Below are 15,976 nucleotides of genomic sequence, written 5' to 3' on the forward strand. Positions count from 1 at the left end.
GCTGGGACATGTCCCTCTGTTTGCCGACCCCAGTTTCGCACAGTTCTCACAGGTGGGACACTACCACACAAACACAGCGTTACATTTTACTGCTTTTTTACATTGTACTCATACATCCACTTGTACAGAGACTAACGCTTGCAAAAATGTTTACAACACATTACAGATGAAGACACACACCTGCTCTTTGCCATCAGGGTCATTACGCTTATGGCACTTATGTCGTTTCTAGTTGATGAGTGAAAAGGGAAAATGCGGAAAGGGAATGGTGAGTTTCTAGGTGGACTGACACCTGAGTGGCTGTTTCCTTCTCAACAGGAGATCGGCTTGGCGTCTCTCGCTGCACCAGATGAGTACATCGAGAAGCTTGCTACGGTGAGAACTGCGTAACACCCACATGGTCCTCAACATCGAGACTCCCCTCGTCTGACGGAACCACTGACCAAAGCATTGCATCCGAGCTCAGAGTAGGTTCTTACCAGGAGGTCTCTGTGCTTGGGCTTGTAGGTCTACTGGTTTACGTTGGAGTTTGGACTCTGCAGGCAAGGAAATGACCTCAAGGCCTATGGAGCAGGATTGCTCTCATCTTTTGGGGAGCTCAAAGTAAGTTGCTGTTGTAGTTCAACTGTTGGTCCACTAGGGAACTGGAAGCAGAAATGTCCTGCTACGTGCTACAGTTATAGCTTGCATGACTGTTTGAAACAGCAGACTAGAGCCAACCCTGAGAGACTGAGAGAATGTGTTCTTCGCCCATAGTACTCTCTGTCCGACAAACCCAAGATCATGCCATTCGAGCCGGAGAAGACGTGTGTGCAGAAGTACCCCATCACAGAGTTCCAGCCCGTTTACTTTGTGGCAGACAGTTTTGAGGACGGCAAACAGAAAGTCAGGTGAAGTCCCCGAGCAGTACTCAAACATGGTTTCTATGGTGATCTTTGCCTTCCCTCGACTGAGGTGACTTTGGCCTCTCTGTGCTGCAGGAGATTTGCAGCCACCATCCCGAGACCTTTCTTTGTCCGATACAACGCCTACACTCAGAGCATTGAGGTTCTGGACAGCACACAGCAGCTGAGAAACCTGGCAGACAGCATCAGTGGTGCGTGTGTAACCTGCTGCTACGAAACCCATCCACCTCTAGAATCATGATGGAGTTATTAATCCAGTCAGCAGTAACTACACTGCAGTTAATATAGAGTATGTAGTTTCAGTAATACTAGTCAGGAGCCTCCAGCAGGTTTATGGAATTCAAGGTGTTGAAAGAGACTGTGGTATCCCTTTAACAATTTAACAGTGTTGCACACAAGTGTACAGCATGATGTTAAATGTCTTTCATTTGAGATCTAAGTTATCAACATAGACAGAATGATCATACTGACATTTATTGTGAAGTCCTTACTGTAATGTTCTGGTGCAGCAGGCTGGACACAAGTGTGGACTCTATAATAATTTAACAAATACTACAAAAGGTACACCAACATAAAAGAAAGACAAACCAAACATTAACCAAAAACGTCAACCAACACTAAAGGCAAACACTAATACACAGAGCAGAGGAGACATGAAGGCCAAATAGCAACATTACAAGCAGCATTAAGACTGATAGTACAACCACCAACAAAACAAGAGCCCAAACACAGGACTTAAATACACTGACTGAAACAGAGAACCAAACGAGACACAAACCTGACAGCAATGATGAGGGACAGAGAACAAAGGTGGGGTGTGAAGTCAGACACAACGGTATTTCAAAATAAAGGTACACAAAGACAAAAATCAAGAGATAAAATCAAAACCAGAGGGATTGCCTAGGAGACCGTGACACTTACCACTTCTGTTTCAGGTGAGATGGGAGTTCTGTGCAGTGCTCTACAGAAGATGGAGTAGATACCAGTGGTGGGGGATCATGGAGATGTTCCCCAGTGGTGGGAGATCATGGAGATGTTCCCCAGTGGTGGGTGATCCAGGCAGAAGTGCTGAGACCTTTGTGCAGATACATAAATGCTGTTCAAATGAAGTTTTAAACGTTTAATAGATTCAAACAGAGCAACAAGGTGGAAAGGAGAGAGAAAGAGAAAGAGATGGAGAAAGAGAGTGGGAGAGAGGGAGGGAGAGAGAGAGAGAGATTTGAATATGTAATGATCGTCATGTGTTCTTGTAGATAATATTTATCTTGAATTTCTAGGTTGAAGTAGTCCACATATAGTAGTGTTGAGAACAGTGACCGACGTTTGGTAATAACAATTTATTTTACTTGGATAAATGTACTCTAATTTTGATTTTTTTTTTTTTTTTACATTTTCTTTTTTTAATTGCTTTTGAGAAGATTTCTTACTCAGAAGAGCACTTTGTCTTATTGCATTTTACTATTCTGTTACTATAGTTACTTTACTATACTGTTACTATACTATACTGTTACTACACGCTTACTGCATTCCGCCCGTTCTTTCGTAATCATTAAAAGAAATCCGTTGTCATTTTGATTCTAAGTGCGCAGTGTGGCGTGTCTACACGTCCACGTCTCCATGACGGTTCAACATGCCACAACTAACGAAACATTTCATTCCTTTTGAAATTAAATTTTAAAAAGGAAAACTGAGAACATAAAAAGATGAGATTATTACGGTTAGCCAGATAATTTACTTGATGTGTCCAAGCTCTGTTCAAGAACAAGTAGCTATGATCAAGAACATGACATATATTTTCAGGCAGACGCAAACTCAAATATGTAGTTTATTTACAATATTTTTACTTGAGTTGACCGAGTCATTAAATAATCAGATCTGAACCAAAATGCAGTCTATTGTAAATACGCGCTAGCAAAGCAACTTTGGCAACACGGAACTAACAAGTCAGTCAGAAATAAGTACTCAGAAATAATTTTAAATGATACTCTGCTGTCATTGTTTTAATAATCGTATGTAATTACTTCGAAGGTTACACGACACCTGTCTACCGAATATCCTATTCGTTTTAGTTTGGCCTGAGTTTTTAATGTGATAGGTGTCTCCAGAATATCCATACTGAGCTATGAGTGAAGTGCGCAACATTTATAACGTTTTTGCTTGCCTAGCGTAGCTGGCATATTGTGCGCTTATACCCAGAAATGATTATTGAAATTGCATGCATACAAAGTGCATACAACGTCTTTCAAATAAATTCTTATTATTATTGTTGTTATTGTTGTTATTATTGTTATTATTACTGTTGTGGTTATTATTATAATTGTTGCTCTTAGTAGTAATATGTATGTATTATTATTGTTGTTGTTATTATTGGCTTGTTATTATTAGTATTATTATTAGGATTACTCTTATTAGTAGTTACATTTATTTTTATTATTAGTAGTAGTAGTAGTAGTAGTAGGCCCTTGTAGTAGTAACATTTATTATTATTATTATTATTATTATTATTATTATTATTATTATTAAGTAGTAGCACATTACTATTATTAGTAGTAGTGGTAGTAGTAGTAGCAGTAGCAATCCTAGTAAAACTTATCATAATGTAATCAGTTTTACTGACCATTTTCTATTACATGCAAAACACAAACGCCGGTTCATGTTTCAGTACCATGGAGAGTACCCCAAATCGCTTGTGCTGTTCTAGTATTGTATTCTAGTGTGGAGCGGGGGGTCATCATTTCCAGGGTTTTTTTCTGTAAATATAACCATTGTGCAGAATATATTCACTCCACGAAACTCCCATGCTGTTTACAGTGGGTAGTTTACTTTAATCCTGGGCGTTTGTAAAATCCGATCCGTCTGTAAAGTTCGATCATTTCCATTATTTAAAGAAAGAAAAACGTAAAACCATGACGCACCTCCCGTGACAATTCAGGCGTGTTTGCGCTAGAAATTTCCATAAAGACACTGTGGCCATGCGTATATAAATTGGTTCGTCTATGGCAGCAGTCTAGTCTGATCCAGTAGACTATCCTCTGATCACCCAAAATCTAGAAAAACGAAAAGCAAGGTTTTGGTGAATGAACAAAGGTCTGGTTTGTAAAGAAGGCGTTTTAAACCGTGTTTAGTCTAAAAATTGCACTACGAAGAATCAAATGAAGACAGATAGCGTCGTTCAAAACATCCCATTTACAGGCAGGAAGCGGAGTCTTATCGAGGATGCCAGGAGGGAGAGAGAGAGCGCCTCGTCCTCTCCGGGACCCTCGCGCTGCGGGGACAACTTTGTGTTCGAAGAGAAGAACGACAAAGTTCGTCTCAGCGTTCTTTTTGCTCTAAAAAATGAGAAAAATGTCGGTTTCTTTCATGCTGGAAAAGTATTTGAGGTAAGCAATTTAGGCTAATTAAGTTCATTAATAGGACAGGAAGTTGTGATCGTGTCGTGGTGTTAGAAATATTTTCACTGAAAAGGAAAAACACGTTATTTTATCGCTTTCGATATGTTATTTAGACGTTTGAAGCCAAGCTCCTTCATCTTGAGAGTCGGCCAGGCAGGAGGTCGAAAAACGGCTTATCGGATGATTTGGAGTTCTTTCTGAAGTGTGAAGTGCGAAGCTCTGATACTGATATTTTCATCAATTCATTAAAAAGAGTAGCAGACGACGTGCGCACAGTGCAGGACGAACGGGGTAAGGGGAAGATTATTAAAGGAAGATTATTTAAAAAACTACTGCGTTTACACTAGTGCGCTAATATAAAATTACGGAATACAACATTTACCTAAACTGCTGATTTCGTTGAATGCTAAAGTGCTTGCGAGCCTTTGAAACATACTCAACATTAATTTTTCGTTTCAGTTTATATTCTTTTATGGGAATTTCATTTTCTCCTTTCAGTCCCTTGGTTTCCGCGAAAGATCAGTGACCTGGACAAATGCAATCATCTGATTACAAAGTATAACCCTGATTTAGACCAGGATCACCCGGTAGGTAAACACATGGCTCAACGATGTCTGTGTAAGACAAACCTGTCGAATCACGAATTAGACTAACTTGAACTCACGGACGTAATTTTTTGGGGGGGGACGGGGGGGGGGACGGGGGGGGGGACATGTCCCCCCCACTTTTTCAAAAGCCGGTTTTGGTCCCCCCCCCAGTTTTTACGGTTAAAACCAAATATTTAAATAGCGACGAATCCATGTCCCCCCCACTTTTGAAATCAAAATGACGTCCATGCTTGAACTACTACTGTAATGTAGCCTATGTAATGTAATGTAGGCTACATCTAATGTAATGTACATTTCATACGGTAGGGATTTAGCGATCCGGAATACAGGAAAAGAAGAGCAGAAATCACTGAACTGGCTTTCAATTACAAGCAGTAAGTAAGCAAAAATGGCGACGTATTAAACAAACAACGCTGCCACTGTTGAGACGAGACGGGGAGTATTAATGCGAATCTCAGAGTTTGTCTTGTTCCTTTACCAGCGGAGACCCGTTGCCGTACGTGGAGTACACTCCAGAAGAGGTCGCTACCTGGTAGGTTTATATAACGTCCAGAGACACCAGATACAAGCAAATAGGATATAGCTTAGGATTAAACTTCGATTTCTAAATCTAAGTTAGAGCCCAGTCCTTTTCAGCAACATGCAACATATTTCACAAATGCGAAAGAGAAGTTGAATGCACGCGCAGCGCACGTTTTATTCGTGTACAGATTTAATTATGCACTTAAAACTTCAGATAAAAATGGCAGACACCACCGCGCGGTCCTGGTTATACTCTTACTTTATTTTTTTCTGATACAGATATGTAAAGTTGGATCTGCTGTCACGTGCAAATACATGCAAATTAAAATCAAGTAAATATAAGAGATTATTCCCATACGTCCCTTTTAGCAGAAACGTCAAATGATGTTTTCTTAAAACTACACACTTGGGAATAAATCGATGCCGTGTGTCTGGACGCAGATTACGGCTGCACGTTCTGACAGTAACGTTTTGCAAGACGCATGCCACACAAATTATGTCTTTGTGCGAACACATTACAGAACTTGCGAAGTCATATAGTTACAAAGTGTAGGTTTGTCTATATATGCAAAACTCATAGATCATATTTGCGAAAGGTTATGAACACTTTAAAATGCTTTTTTGGTCATTAACTTGTCTGTCTAGACTATTAAAAAGTTGATTTCAAATCAGTGTATTTCTGCTCAGTGAGTCCGTATTTGAGTGTGAATGTAACGCTCAAAGTGTGCACGACGCTGCAGGAAGGAGGTGTACAGGACTCTCACCTCCATATACCCGAGTCACGCGTGCACGCAGTTCCTGGAGGGCCTGGAGCAGCTGGAGAGAGAGTGCGGATACGGAGCGGACGCAATCCCGCAGCTCAGAGACGTGTCTGCCTTTCTGAAAGGTAATATCGCCACCCCAGAAGTAAAGTCGAGAAATAAATTTAAAAATCATGAATTTAAGGATTATGGGGAAATATAACGGGTGAAGACGCATTAGTCGCGTGGCACAGGTGTTAGTTCAGTGAGTCGTGCGTGTATGTAAGTGCAGTGGCTTCATGTTTCAGAGAGGACAGGCTTCCAGCTGCGGCCCGTGGCGGGGCTGCTGTCTGCGCGAGACTTCCTGGCGAGCCTGGCGTTCAGGGTGTTCCAGTGCACTCAGTACATGCGCCATTCATCAGCGCCAATGCACTCGCCAGAGCCGTACGTGTCCAAACACACACCACAGGGATTACACACACCACAGGGATTACACACACCACAGGGATTGCACACACTACAGAGGGTTTAAAGACACAATTCAGACTATACGCTCCACAGGGATTATACACAGTTTAAAGACACCACAGTGATTTAACACAGTATAGTGATTACATAATCTACAAGGATTACACACTGCATAGAAATTAGACACTTCATGGAGATTCCAAATGCAATAAGAATGACATATTCCATAGGGATTATACACTCCTCTGGGATTGTACACACCCAGGGCTGGACTGTAATCTGGTGTACCGGGCATTTTTTTCCTCCCTTTTTTTCCTTAGAGACCGGCCCACAATTTAGAGGGGGAGGCCCATTGGCCCATCTTCAATATAGACAGTGGACTGAACCAATCAGGATATAGGACGAAAGCGACCCCACCCTTTCTCTGCGTGGTCCACTGTAACTCCCGCTACTCTCGTGTTGAGCGCGTTGTTAAAAGAGAGGCAGTATGGAGCAACAGAAGGGACAGAAAGGGGGAGCGGAGAAGTTACGCGCGAAGAAATGGAAGAGTCTCAATGTAGATGCCACAAAATGTGTAAAAATCACAGACATGTTCGCTGCTGTAGCCTCCACGTCCTCTGTAGGTGAAGACAGCAGCAGCAGACAGGGAGAGCAGCAGCCAGAGATGCAGGCTTGTGAAAGAGAAACTGAGGGACAGACTGAGAGGGAAAGTGTAGTACGTAAGCAGATAGTAACGTTAGGATAACACAGGGACTTTATTACATGAGAATGATGAGCAATGGCGAGTTTGGAGTTGTGTGTGTGTGTGTAGTCCCTGAGTGTCCCATACACATAACTCCAAACAGGGAACAGGTGAGGGCAATGACACGGGGGCGTGGTAACAAACGAGGAATCACGGAGACAAACGAGCAGGGCGGGATAAACAGGCACGGAACACAGACACAAGGGAACCCGGAGTGACAGCTGAGGGAGGGGCGAGGCCATACGTGACAATGAGCAGCACGTGTCCATTTAGGCTATCATAGCATTTTAGATATTTAGGTTAAAGGTGTGTTGAAAGGCTGTTATAGTAGTTTGTATTTGTAGCCTCTGCTGTGGTTCAACATGTTTTAAAAACTCAAACAAGTGAAATTACAGATTTTAAAACTTATAAATGATAAATAAAAGTTTTGCAATTTAAGCATGACTGCAATAAGTGTAAAAAAATATAAAAGATTGCAAAAAAATTGCAAAAGATATGCCCACACTGAATAAGAGTAAAACGGTGTCAAATGCTTTTAAGACATTAGAAGAATTAGAATTGAGCTGTTATATCAGAGATATTCAGAAAATACATATTAGAGATGATTTCAATAATATCATAAAAGTGATTGTGATATAATAATGCTAAGATTGAATTCAATGACTTTAACCAGTAATTTTTTTAATTATTATTTTTTCTACGTCATACCCCACATACATACATTACAAGTCGGTTGTGCTTTGCTAATTATGAGGGGCCGGTCTAAACCAAAAATGCCAGGGTCGATTTTTTGTCCCAGTCCAGCCCTGTACACACCACAGGGATTACACATACCAAAGGGATTATTCTTTATGAAAAGAAAATGGTTTGATCGGGTCTGATAAAGATATGGTCTGATAAAGAATATGGTTTGATCGGGTCTGATCAAGAACATGGTCTGATCAGGTCCTGTTTGTTGAATTGTGTTTTTCAGAGACTGCTGTCATGAGCTTCTTGGACATGTTCCCATGTTCACCAACAAGGAGTTTGCACAGTTTTCACAGGTGATTTAGTAGATGGTCACTTCCCAGAATGACAGGTCAAATCAAATCAAATCAAATCAAATCATGATTTGATTTGATTTGATTTGATTTGATTTGATTTGATTTGATTTGATTAGAATGACAGGTGCCATTTTGTGTTGTTAAACACTGCCTAATATGCTGTTTTCATAGAAAAAAATTTTATATGTCCGGTATGTAAGTGTGTAGACTACATAATGTGCAAATTAAGCAGCTTGTTCAACAGACATCTGGATTTTATACTTACATATTATGTAGGAGATTGATCTTGGTTTTATACTTTCATTTCATTATGTAGGAGATTGGTCTTGCCTCTCTTGGAGCATCTGATGAGGATATTGAGAAATTGTCCACAGTAAGTAGTGCTGTGTGATAACTATGAACAAGCACCGCCAGTAAAGAGTATACGTTCGCAAATAGATCTTTACTGCCCTCTGTTGGTTATGTTCAGAACTACACTTATAATATGTGCCTTGCCCCCTTCATTAATTACTGCAAAAACTGTGAAAATACTGAAATGTCTGCACTTTCAGGAATCCTTACACACCCAAGCAGGAAGTCAGCTCTAAACCATCACTGTGTGAAAGTTGAGCGTGTTGTCCAGTATAACGAACATGGCCCTCTGCTCTGTCACAGCTCTACTGGTTCACCGTTGAATTTGGGCTCTGTGAGCAGAACGGAGCGGTGAAGGCGTACGGTGCTGGACTCCTGTCATCCTACGGAGAACTTTTGGTGAGATGAAACACTCTGCTTGTCCTAGACATGTTAGAGCATGTAGCCCTAACCCTAAGGAGGTGCCTACAGCAGCATCATGGGTCTGAACCCCAGGCTGCTGGGTGCTGTTGTGTTACATTCTATAACATTAGCTATGCCACTATAATTTATGTCAGTTACTGTAGTGCAATGGTATGGATAGCAAACATGTTAGCATAATCGCTGCTGTTAAACAGGGTATCTGCAGCTAGGCTGTGATGAATCTGTGCTCGTTTCAAGCTGATTGAATTTGTCTTATTTTTCCCATAAGTACTCCCTCTCCAATGAACCTGAATACAAGCCTTTCAACCCTGCTGAGACAGCAGTTCAGCCATACCAGGACCAGACATACCAGCCTGTTTACTACGTGTCCCAGAGCTTTGAGGATGCCAAGAACAAGATGAGGTGACAACTTGAGGCATGGGAACTGTAGTTCAGTAATTTGGGAATAAACATATGCACTACTATATATTTACTACTGAGGATAAGGGGTCGTCCTTCAAAACAAATGCCCCCTGAACACAATGCTTATGCTCATTATTACATATAAACACCTGTAAAATAGCATAATGTTCTATGTTTCAGTGATGGGCACAGACTTTGTCACAAAGTTGGAAGTCATTTCCAGACCTGAAACTGAAACCAGTTGAAAAGAACAGATTTTTCTTTCTTCTGTGATTCTTCCTTTCACTTCACATCTACTTTTAGATCTATTAATGTTGCTTAATATTCTGGTAAAAAGAATTCAGAGTCCACTTCGGTGGCTAATTAACCTTAATGAGGAGTGTTCCTGTTGGCTTACAGGCAGTATTCATCCACCATCCAGAGGTCCTTCTCCATCAGATATGACCCATACACCTGCAGTCTGGAGGTCCTGGATGATGTCAATAAAATTCAGAATGTTCTGAGCTACATGATGGAGGATTTGAAGATTCTGCACAGAGCATTAGAGAGGCTGGGTCAAACCTAAACGTCATTCAGCAACACAGAACACTAACCATATGTTACAAAATGCCTTTCTCACGCACACACACACACACACACACACACACATGCACGCACATGCACACACATGCAAGAATATACAGTTGCAATCAAAATTATTCAACCCTATCTGCAAAATTAGGTTTATTATCCAAATTTACATACTTTAATTTAAAGTGCTCAAAATAACTAATACAGCATGTGGTTTCTTCAAATTCCATGCAAAATGCCATTTTTAGTGATGATTGCAGTCTAATCATTTCTCAACCCGCGGAATAGCCCTTGTAAGAGTAAACGTCTGCAGATCTCAAATATCAAATCTGCAAAGTTCTCTCAAGCACATCTGATGAAACTAATCAAGGACTTCATCAGTCGGATCAGGTGTGCTTGAAAAAAAAACACATCAAATATCTGGACTGGCTAGGGGATTGTTGACTGTAGTGTTTAATTGAATGACAATAGTTTGTCTTGCTTTCATAAACAAGGAACAGGATACAAAAAGATAGCAAAGCAACTCAGTGTCCCTGGAAATTAAAGTTCAGAAGATAGTTCAAAGTTAAAGGGAACACTGATGACACTTCCTGGACGTGACAGGAGAAGAAGCCATCACCGTTACCGTCACGCATCAGCCAGGTGTCAGAAGGAGGTTTGCCTGGTAAGGTGTGCATGGGTGTCTCCATGGTGGATCTCAAACATGTGCACCTCTACTAATTCAAGAGCACTAAAAAAGTGCTGGGGCAGATGCTGGAACCCTGCTGTGTGTGGAAGACAAGGAGACATCATCATACCTTCTGTGAGGAGACTGAAGTTTGGGCATCATCAACCCTTCGGACAGGATGAAGATCCCACACATTCCTCAAAGTGTCACATTACGGTCCCCGAACCCTTCCTTTGGGGCGTGTGTTAACGTCGTCTGTGTCTACTCGTCTGCGTCAGTGTATCTCCGTGGGTGCGGGTGCGTCTTGTCATTATCCGTCTCACCTGTGGCTCGTCTCGTCATCACGTGGGGTTGATGTGGTCTGTCTATTTAATGTGCGTTCGCGCAGTGTCTTGTGCTCGTCGTTGTCTAAGTCTGCACGTTGTGTATGCTTGTTTCGTGTTGCTCGTGCGCTATTGCGCAATACCTGTGTCAGAAATAAACGTGACCGTGTCTGAACCAGCGGATTCCGTGTCTCGTCCGTCTGCCACCTCCCGCGTCACACAAAGTACACCAGAAGTCCTGGAGGATTCTGGAGTGGCCAGCACCTGACTGGAACCCCAAAGAAAATGAATGAATGGATGTTTCAATTTATATAGCGCCTTTCAAATCTCAGTTGGGTTTGAAGAAGGGGCTGGAGCTGGGGTGTGAAGCTGAGGTCGGGAGCTGGGGTCTGGAGCTGGGGTGTGAAGCTGGGGTGTGAAGCTGGGGTCTGGAGCTGGGGTGTGAAGCTGGGGTCTGGATCTGGGGTCTGGAGCTGGGGTGTGAAGCTGGGGTCTGGAGCTGGGGTGTGACGCTGGGGTGTGAAGCTGGGGTCTGGAGTTGGGATCTGGAGCTGGGGTGTAAAGCTGGGGTCTGTAGCTGGGGTCTGGAGCTGGGGTCTGGCTGTGTATCACATTTGCAGCAGGTCATACCAGCAGAGAGGTGCTACTAAGTACTAATGCCACTCATCATTAAGGGATCGTATCATTTAAACCTACAGTAGTTATTAAAAGAGACATTTTGTGTTATATTTGGAGAAAAAAATTGTTACATTAGTTGTGTTGAGCTACTTAAATTGTATTATTTTGATTGATTTATTGCAAACAGTTTGTCAAATTTGATAGTAAACCTAATCTGGGACTGAAGAATTTTGACTGTATAACTATATGTATATGTAAATGTATATGTACACATTCTCTAGACACATTCTTCTTCAGAACAATTGTGCACTGAACAGATATTACATCAGCACATAATAAATAATTATTTTTACTACTGAGTTGATTATGTATTCAGCTTTCTTTTCAAGTTTTAATCATTTTACAAATGGGTGATATCTACTTTTTCCAAAAGGTTAGGAGTTCAGTTGTGTGATTTAATGTATAACTGCATGTTGTTATAGGCCTGCAGATTATTGCATTTGAAATCCCTCATTAGCTGGGGAAAAGTTAAGAAACTTTCTCTAAGCTGTTAAGGAACTGCATTTTGAAATGCATTTAAATCATTGTACACACATTGTGCACACACAATGAAATCTGAAGGCCATGTCTAAGAAGGAGGAGCACTATCTGGCTGCCAATGGTTTCATCATATTTCTTCTTCTCCAACTTGGTGCATTGCCAGCAGACGAGAGCTCCTTCTGGATGATTCTGCTTTCATCAAGATGCTTTTTTGATGACATATTGTGTGGTCACGCTCGTGAGGACAAGTTAATGCAGTTCTGCACTGATATGAGTAGTCGGTTACCATTGAGTTCAGAGAGTAGTCTGCCCCGTTACCATTCAGTTCAGAGTGTAGTCTGCCCCGTTACCATTCAGTTCAGAGTGTAGTCTGCCTCGTTACCATTTAGTTCAGAGTGTAGTCTGCCTCGTTACCATTCAGTTCAGAGAGTAGTCTGCCCCGTTACCATTGAGTTCAGAGTATAGTCTGCCCCGTTACCATTCAGTTCAGAGTAGTCTGCCTCGTTACCATTCAGTTCAGTGTAGTCTGCCTCGTTACCATTGAGTTCAGAGTGTAGTCTGCCCCGTTACCATTCAGTTCAGAGTGTAGTCTGCCTCATTACCATTCAGTTCAGAGAGTAGTCTGCCTCGTTACCATTCAGTTCAGAGAGTAGTCTGCCTTGTTACCATTCAGTTCAGAGTAGTCTGCCTCGTTACCATTCAGTTCAGAGTGTAGTCTGCCCCGTTACCATTCAGTTCAGAGTAGTCTGCCCCGTTACCATTCAGTTCAGAGTGTAGTCTGCCCCATTACCATTCAGTTCAGAGAGTAGTCTGCCTCGTTACCATTCAGTTCAGTGTAGTCTGCCTCGTTACCATTGAGTTCAGAGTGTAGTCTGCCTCGTTACCATTCAGTTCAGAGAGTAGTCTGCCTTGTTACCATTCAGTTCAGAGTAGTCTGCCCCGTTACCATTCAGTTCAGAGTGTAGTCTGCCTCGTTACCATTCAGTTCAGAGAGTAGTCTGCCTCGTTACCATTCAGTTCAGAGAGTAGTCTGCCTTGTTACCATTCAGTTCAGAGTAGTCTGCCTCGTTACCATTCAGTTCAGAGAGTAGTCTGCCCCGTTACCATTCAGTTCAGAGAGTAGTCTGCCTCGTTACCATTCAGTTCAGAGTGTAGTCTGCCCCGTTACCATTCAGTTCAGAGTAGTCTGCCTCGTTACCATTCAGTTCAGTGTAGTCTGCCTCGTTACCACTGAGTTCAGAGTGTAGTCTGCCTCGTTACCATTCAGTTCAGAGTAGTCTGCCTTGTTACCATTCAGTTCAGAGTAGTCTGCCTCGTTACCATTCAGTTCAGAGTGTAGTCTGCCCCGTTACCATTCAGTTCAGAGAGTAGTCTGCCCCGTTACCATTCAGTTCAGAGTGTAGTCTGCCCCGTTACCATTCAGTTCAGTGTAGTCTGCCCCGTTACCATTCAGTTCAGAGAGTAGTCTGCCTCGTTACCATTCAGTTCAGAGAGTAGTCTGCCTCGTTACCATTCAGTTCAGAGTGTAGTCTGCCCCGTTACCATTCAGTTCAGAGAGTAGTCTGCCCCGTTACCATTCAGTTCAGAGTGTAGTCTGCCCCGTTACCATTCAGTTCAGAGAGTAGTCTGCCCTGTTACCATTCAGTTCAGAGTGTAGTCTGCCTCGTTACGATTCAGTTCAGAGTGTAGTCTGCCCCGTTACCATTCAGTTCAGAGAGTAGTCTGCCCTGTTACCATTCAGTTCAGAGTGTAGTCTGCCTCATTACCATTCAGTTCAGATTCTGAATGCAGACACACATCCAGAAAACTCTATTCAGCACTGACTACAAAACATAGCTTCTTGGAAACATAAATAATATCTGTTCCATTTGTGAGGTAAAGTCATATGTTTTCCTGTGTAATGTTAAATCATGCACATTTTTACATGGCCTGAGAAAGTGCAGAGAAGGCACAGATAGGAACAGATAAGACAGAAGAGAAACTGATCTGAAATCAGAAGATTAGTGCAATACATGATGGTGTGTGGGGGGGGGGCAAAGACACACACTGATTTCAAAATGTTTAATTGCTCCTTGTATCTCATTTTGCAGGCTGTGCACTCCACAAACCTCTACACAAAACCACAGCCTGGATCTAAATCTGTCGAGCTCAAAACAAACGTGTTGCTATAGCATTAAGATAACTAGGTGAGGGTTCCAGCGCACTTCTTGCAGCTCACATTTTACCCACAAACCCCAAATGCGTACTGCTGTGCCCCAGAACATAAGCGTTTCCTTTCACTAATACCACGGATATCAGAACCTCCGTACACATCGTTTTTGAGGTCGCTGAGTGCATAGACTCCTCGGGGCTCTGCGTTAAGAGCAACGTGACCTTGTTTCGTACTGTTCTAACCACTGCAGCTGAACAGGAGAAGGGAGGCCTGTTTGATACAGTGCTGTCAAGAGCCATTACATCTTACCCCCCGACTTTCTCATCAAAAGGTTTAACCGAACGCTCCCATGAAAGGAAAGCTAATCCTCCACAGCACTGCACCATTCTTTCAGCTTTCTTTTGTTCTTCTCTGAAGGAGGGTGCACACCCCCGTCCCACAGGACACACTACATTAAGTGCTCCATGGTTTCCCAGGCTGAGTTGGAGAGCTATGAGGCTTCTGGTTTATTAATATTCTTAAAATTACATGAACGTTACAAATATTATAATCTTGTACTGATAAAGTCTTGGTTATGGTGAACTGAGATGACCCAGCAGTTAAAAGAGGATCTAATCCCAGATGCTCAATCTTGTAAACCTGATCAGGTACACCCACCTGTGCAACGGGTGAGCTGCCACTAGGTGGCACTCTTTGGTTAAAATGAACCCAGGCCTCTGAGCTGACAGCAGGCAGAAACACAGTCTCACGTTTCTGGGAGAAAACCACCTGGTGCTTTGGCTGCTGCACCTCTCTCCGCTTCCAAAAGTTATCGTGCCCTTTGGAAGGAACGCTGTGTGTGTGTGTGTGTGTGTGAGAAAGGGAGTGAGAGCAAGCGTGTGTGTGTGTGTGTGTGTGTGTGTGTGTGTGTGTGTGTGTGTGTGGAGAGATGCGGTGACGGTTGACGTTGGGCTCTAAGCCGGACCCGTTCCAGCAAGCCCTCAGAAGCGTTACTGCAGACCACAGCGGACGTGTTCAAACAAGGCCAGAGAAAGGAGACAGTAGTAGTGTGTTATGATTGTGCACGGTGGTTTGCTCTCACCAGCCAAGAAACATAGATGCCTGACTAAAGCACTCAAAAGAGTAGAGGTGCTTTCTCCTGAGCTGCTTCTGAGTCGCACATCCAGGTATGAGTTAAGGGAGCACGGTAGAGCAGATTGTTAAATCCTAAACACACACACACTCCAAAAACAACAAAACCATACAGAGGCAGAATCACAAAAACAGAATCTCAAACAGACCATTACTGTACATCCTCATACAGACCAGAAACCAATAATCTCATGGGTGGCTTTATCATTTTTGAGTGGCCTATATTTGTTTTTCAGAAGCTCCAGCCGTGAATCCCTTTCATTCTCCATGTCAGGTGGTGATGGTCCTACTTTACATCAGTTCTAGTGGCCCGAGATCTCTGTGCCATCTTTTGTAATGAATGAGTAAGGTTAAATGTGCAAGGTGGCTGCACCCATTG

General features: G+C 42.5%; 2 protein-coding genes and 1 long non-coding RNA gene across 3 annotated transcripts in view; 2 read left to right on the forward strand and 1 right to left on the reverse strand.

Moving 5' to 3' along the window:
- pah (phenylalanine hydroxylase) overlaps nucleotides 1-3,173 on the forward strand; it is a 13,425-nt gene extending 10,252 nt beyond the window's left edge. Inside the window, exons 8-13 of the mRNA XM_077005385.1 lie at nucleotides 1-52; nucleotides 319-375; nucleotides 508-603; nucleotides 757-890; nucleotides 981-1,096; nucleotides 1,841-3,173. The exon at nucleotides 1-52 is cut by the window's left edge and continues 18 nt beyond it. Of these exons, the coding sequence (XP_076861500.1) occupies nucleotides 1-52; nucleotides 319-375; nucleotides 508-603; nucleotides 757-890; nucleotides 981-1,096; nucleotides 1,841-1,884 (499 nt within the window). The 3' untranslated portion in view covers nucleotides 1,885-3,173. The remainder of the gene's footprint in view (nucleotides 53-318; nucleotides 376-507; nucleotides 604-756; nucleotides 891-980; nucleotides 1,097-1,840) is intronic.
- A 768-nt stretch (nucleotides 3,174-3,941) lies between these two features.
- On the forward strand, nucleotides 3,942-11,589 carry th2 (tyrosine hydroxylase 2). The gene is made up of 12 exons (XM_077005384.1): nucleotides 3,942-4,285; nucleotides 4,411-4,588; nucleotides 4,796-4,884; nucleotides 5,212-5,279; nucleotides 5,387-5,437; nucleotides 6,168-6,313; nucleotides 6,476-6,611; nucleotides 8,351-8,420; nucleotides 8,737-8,793; nucleotides 9,075-9,170; nucleotides 9,463-9,596; nucleotides 9,996-11,589. Exons 1-12 carry the CDS (start codon nucleotides 4,058-4,060, stop codon nucleotides 10,159-10,161), a joined length of 1,419 nt encoding a protein of 472 aa, XP_076861499.1. The 5' UTR covers nucleotides 3,942-4,057; the 3' UTR covers nucleotides 10,162-11,589.
- On the reverse strand, nucleotides 9,964-15,668 carry LOC143514340 (uncharacterized). The gene is made up of 4 exons (XR_013130833.1): nucleotides 15,548-15,668; nucleotides 11,300-11,424; nucleotides 10,792-10,927; nucleotides 9,964-10,065 (listed from the first exon to the last, which is right to left on the reverse strand). It is a non-coding gene; the product is annotated as an uncharacterized LOC143514340 (long non-coding RNA).
- Between the last annotated feature and the right edge of the window lie 308 nt (nucleotides 15,669-15,976).

Source organism: Brachyhypopomus gauderio, chromosome 5, assembly GCF_052324685.1.
Source record: "Brachyhypopomus gauderio isolate BG-103 chromosome 5, BGAUD_0.2, whole genome shotgun sequence".
Taxonomy (NCBI): Eukaryota; Metazoa; Chordata; class Actinopteri; order Gymnotiformes; family Hypopomidae; genus Brachyhypopomus; species Brachyhypopomus gauderio.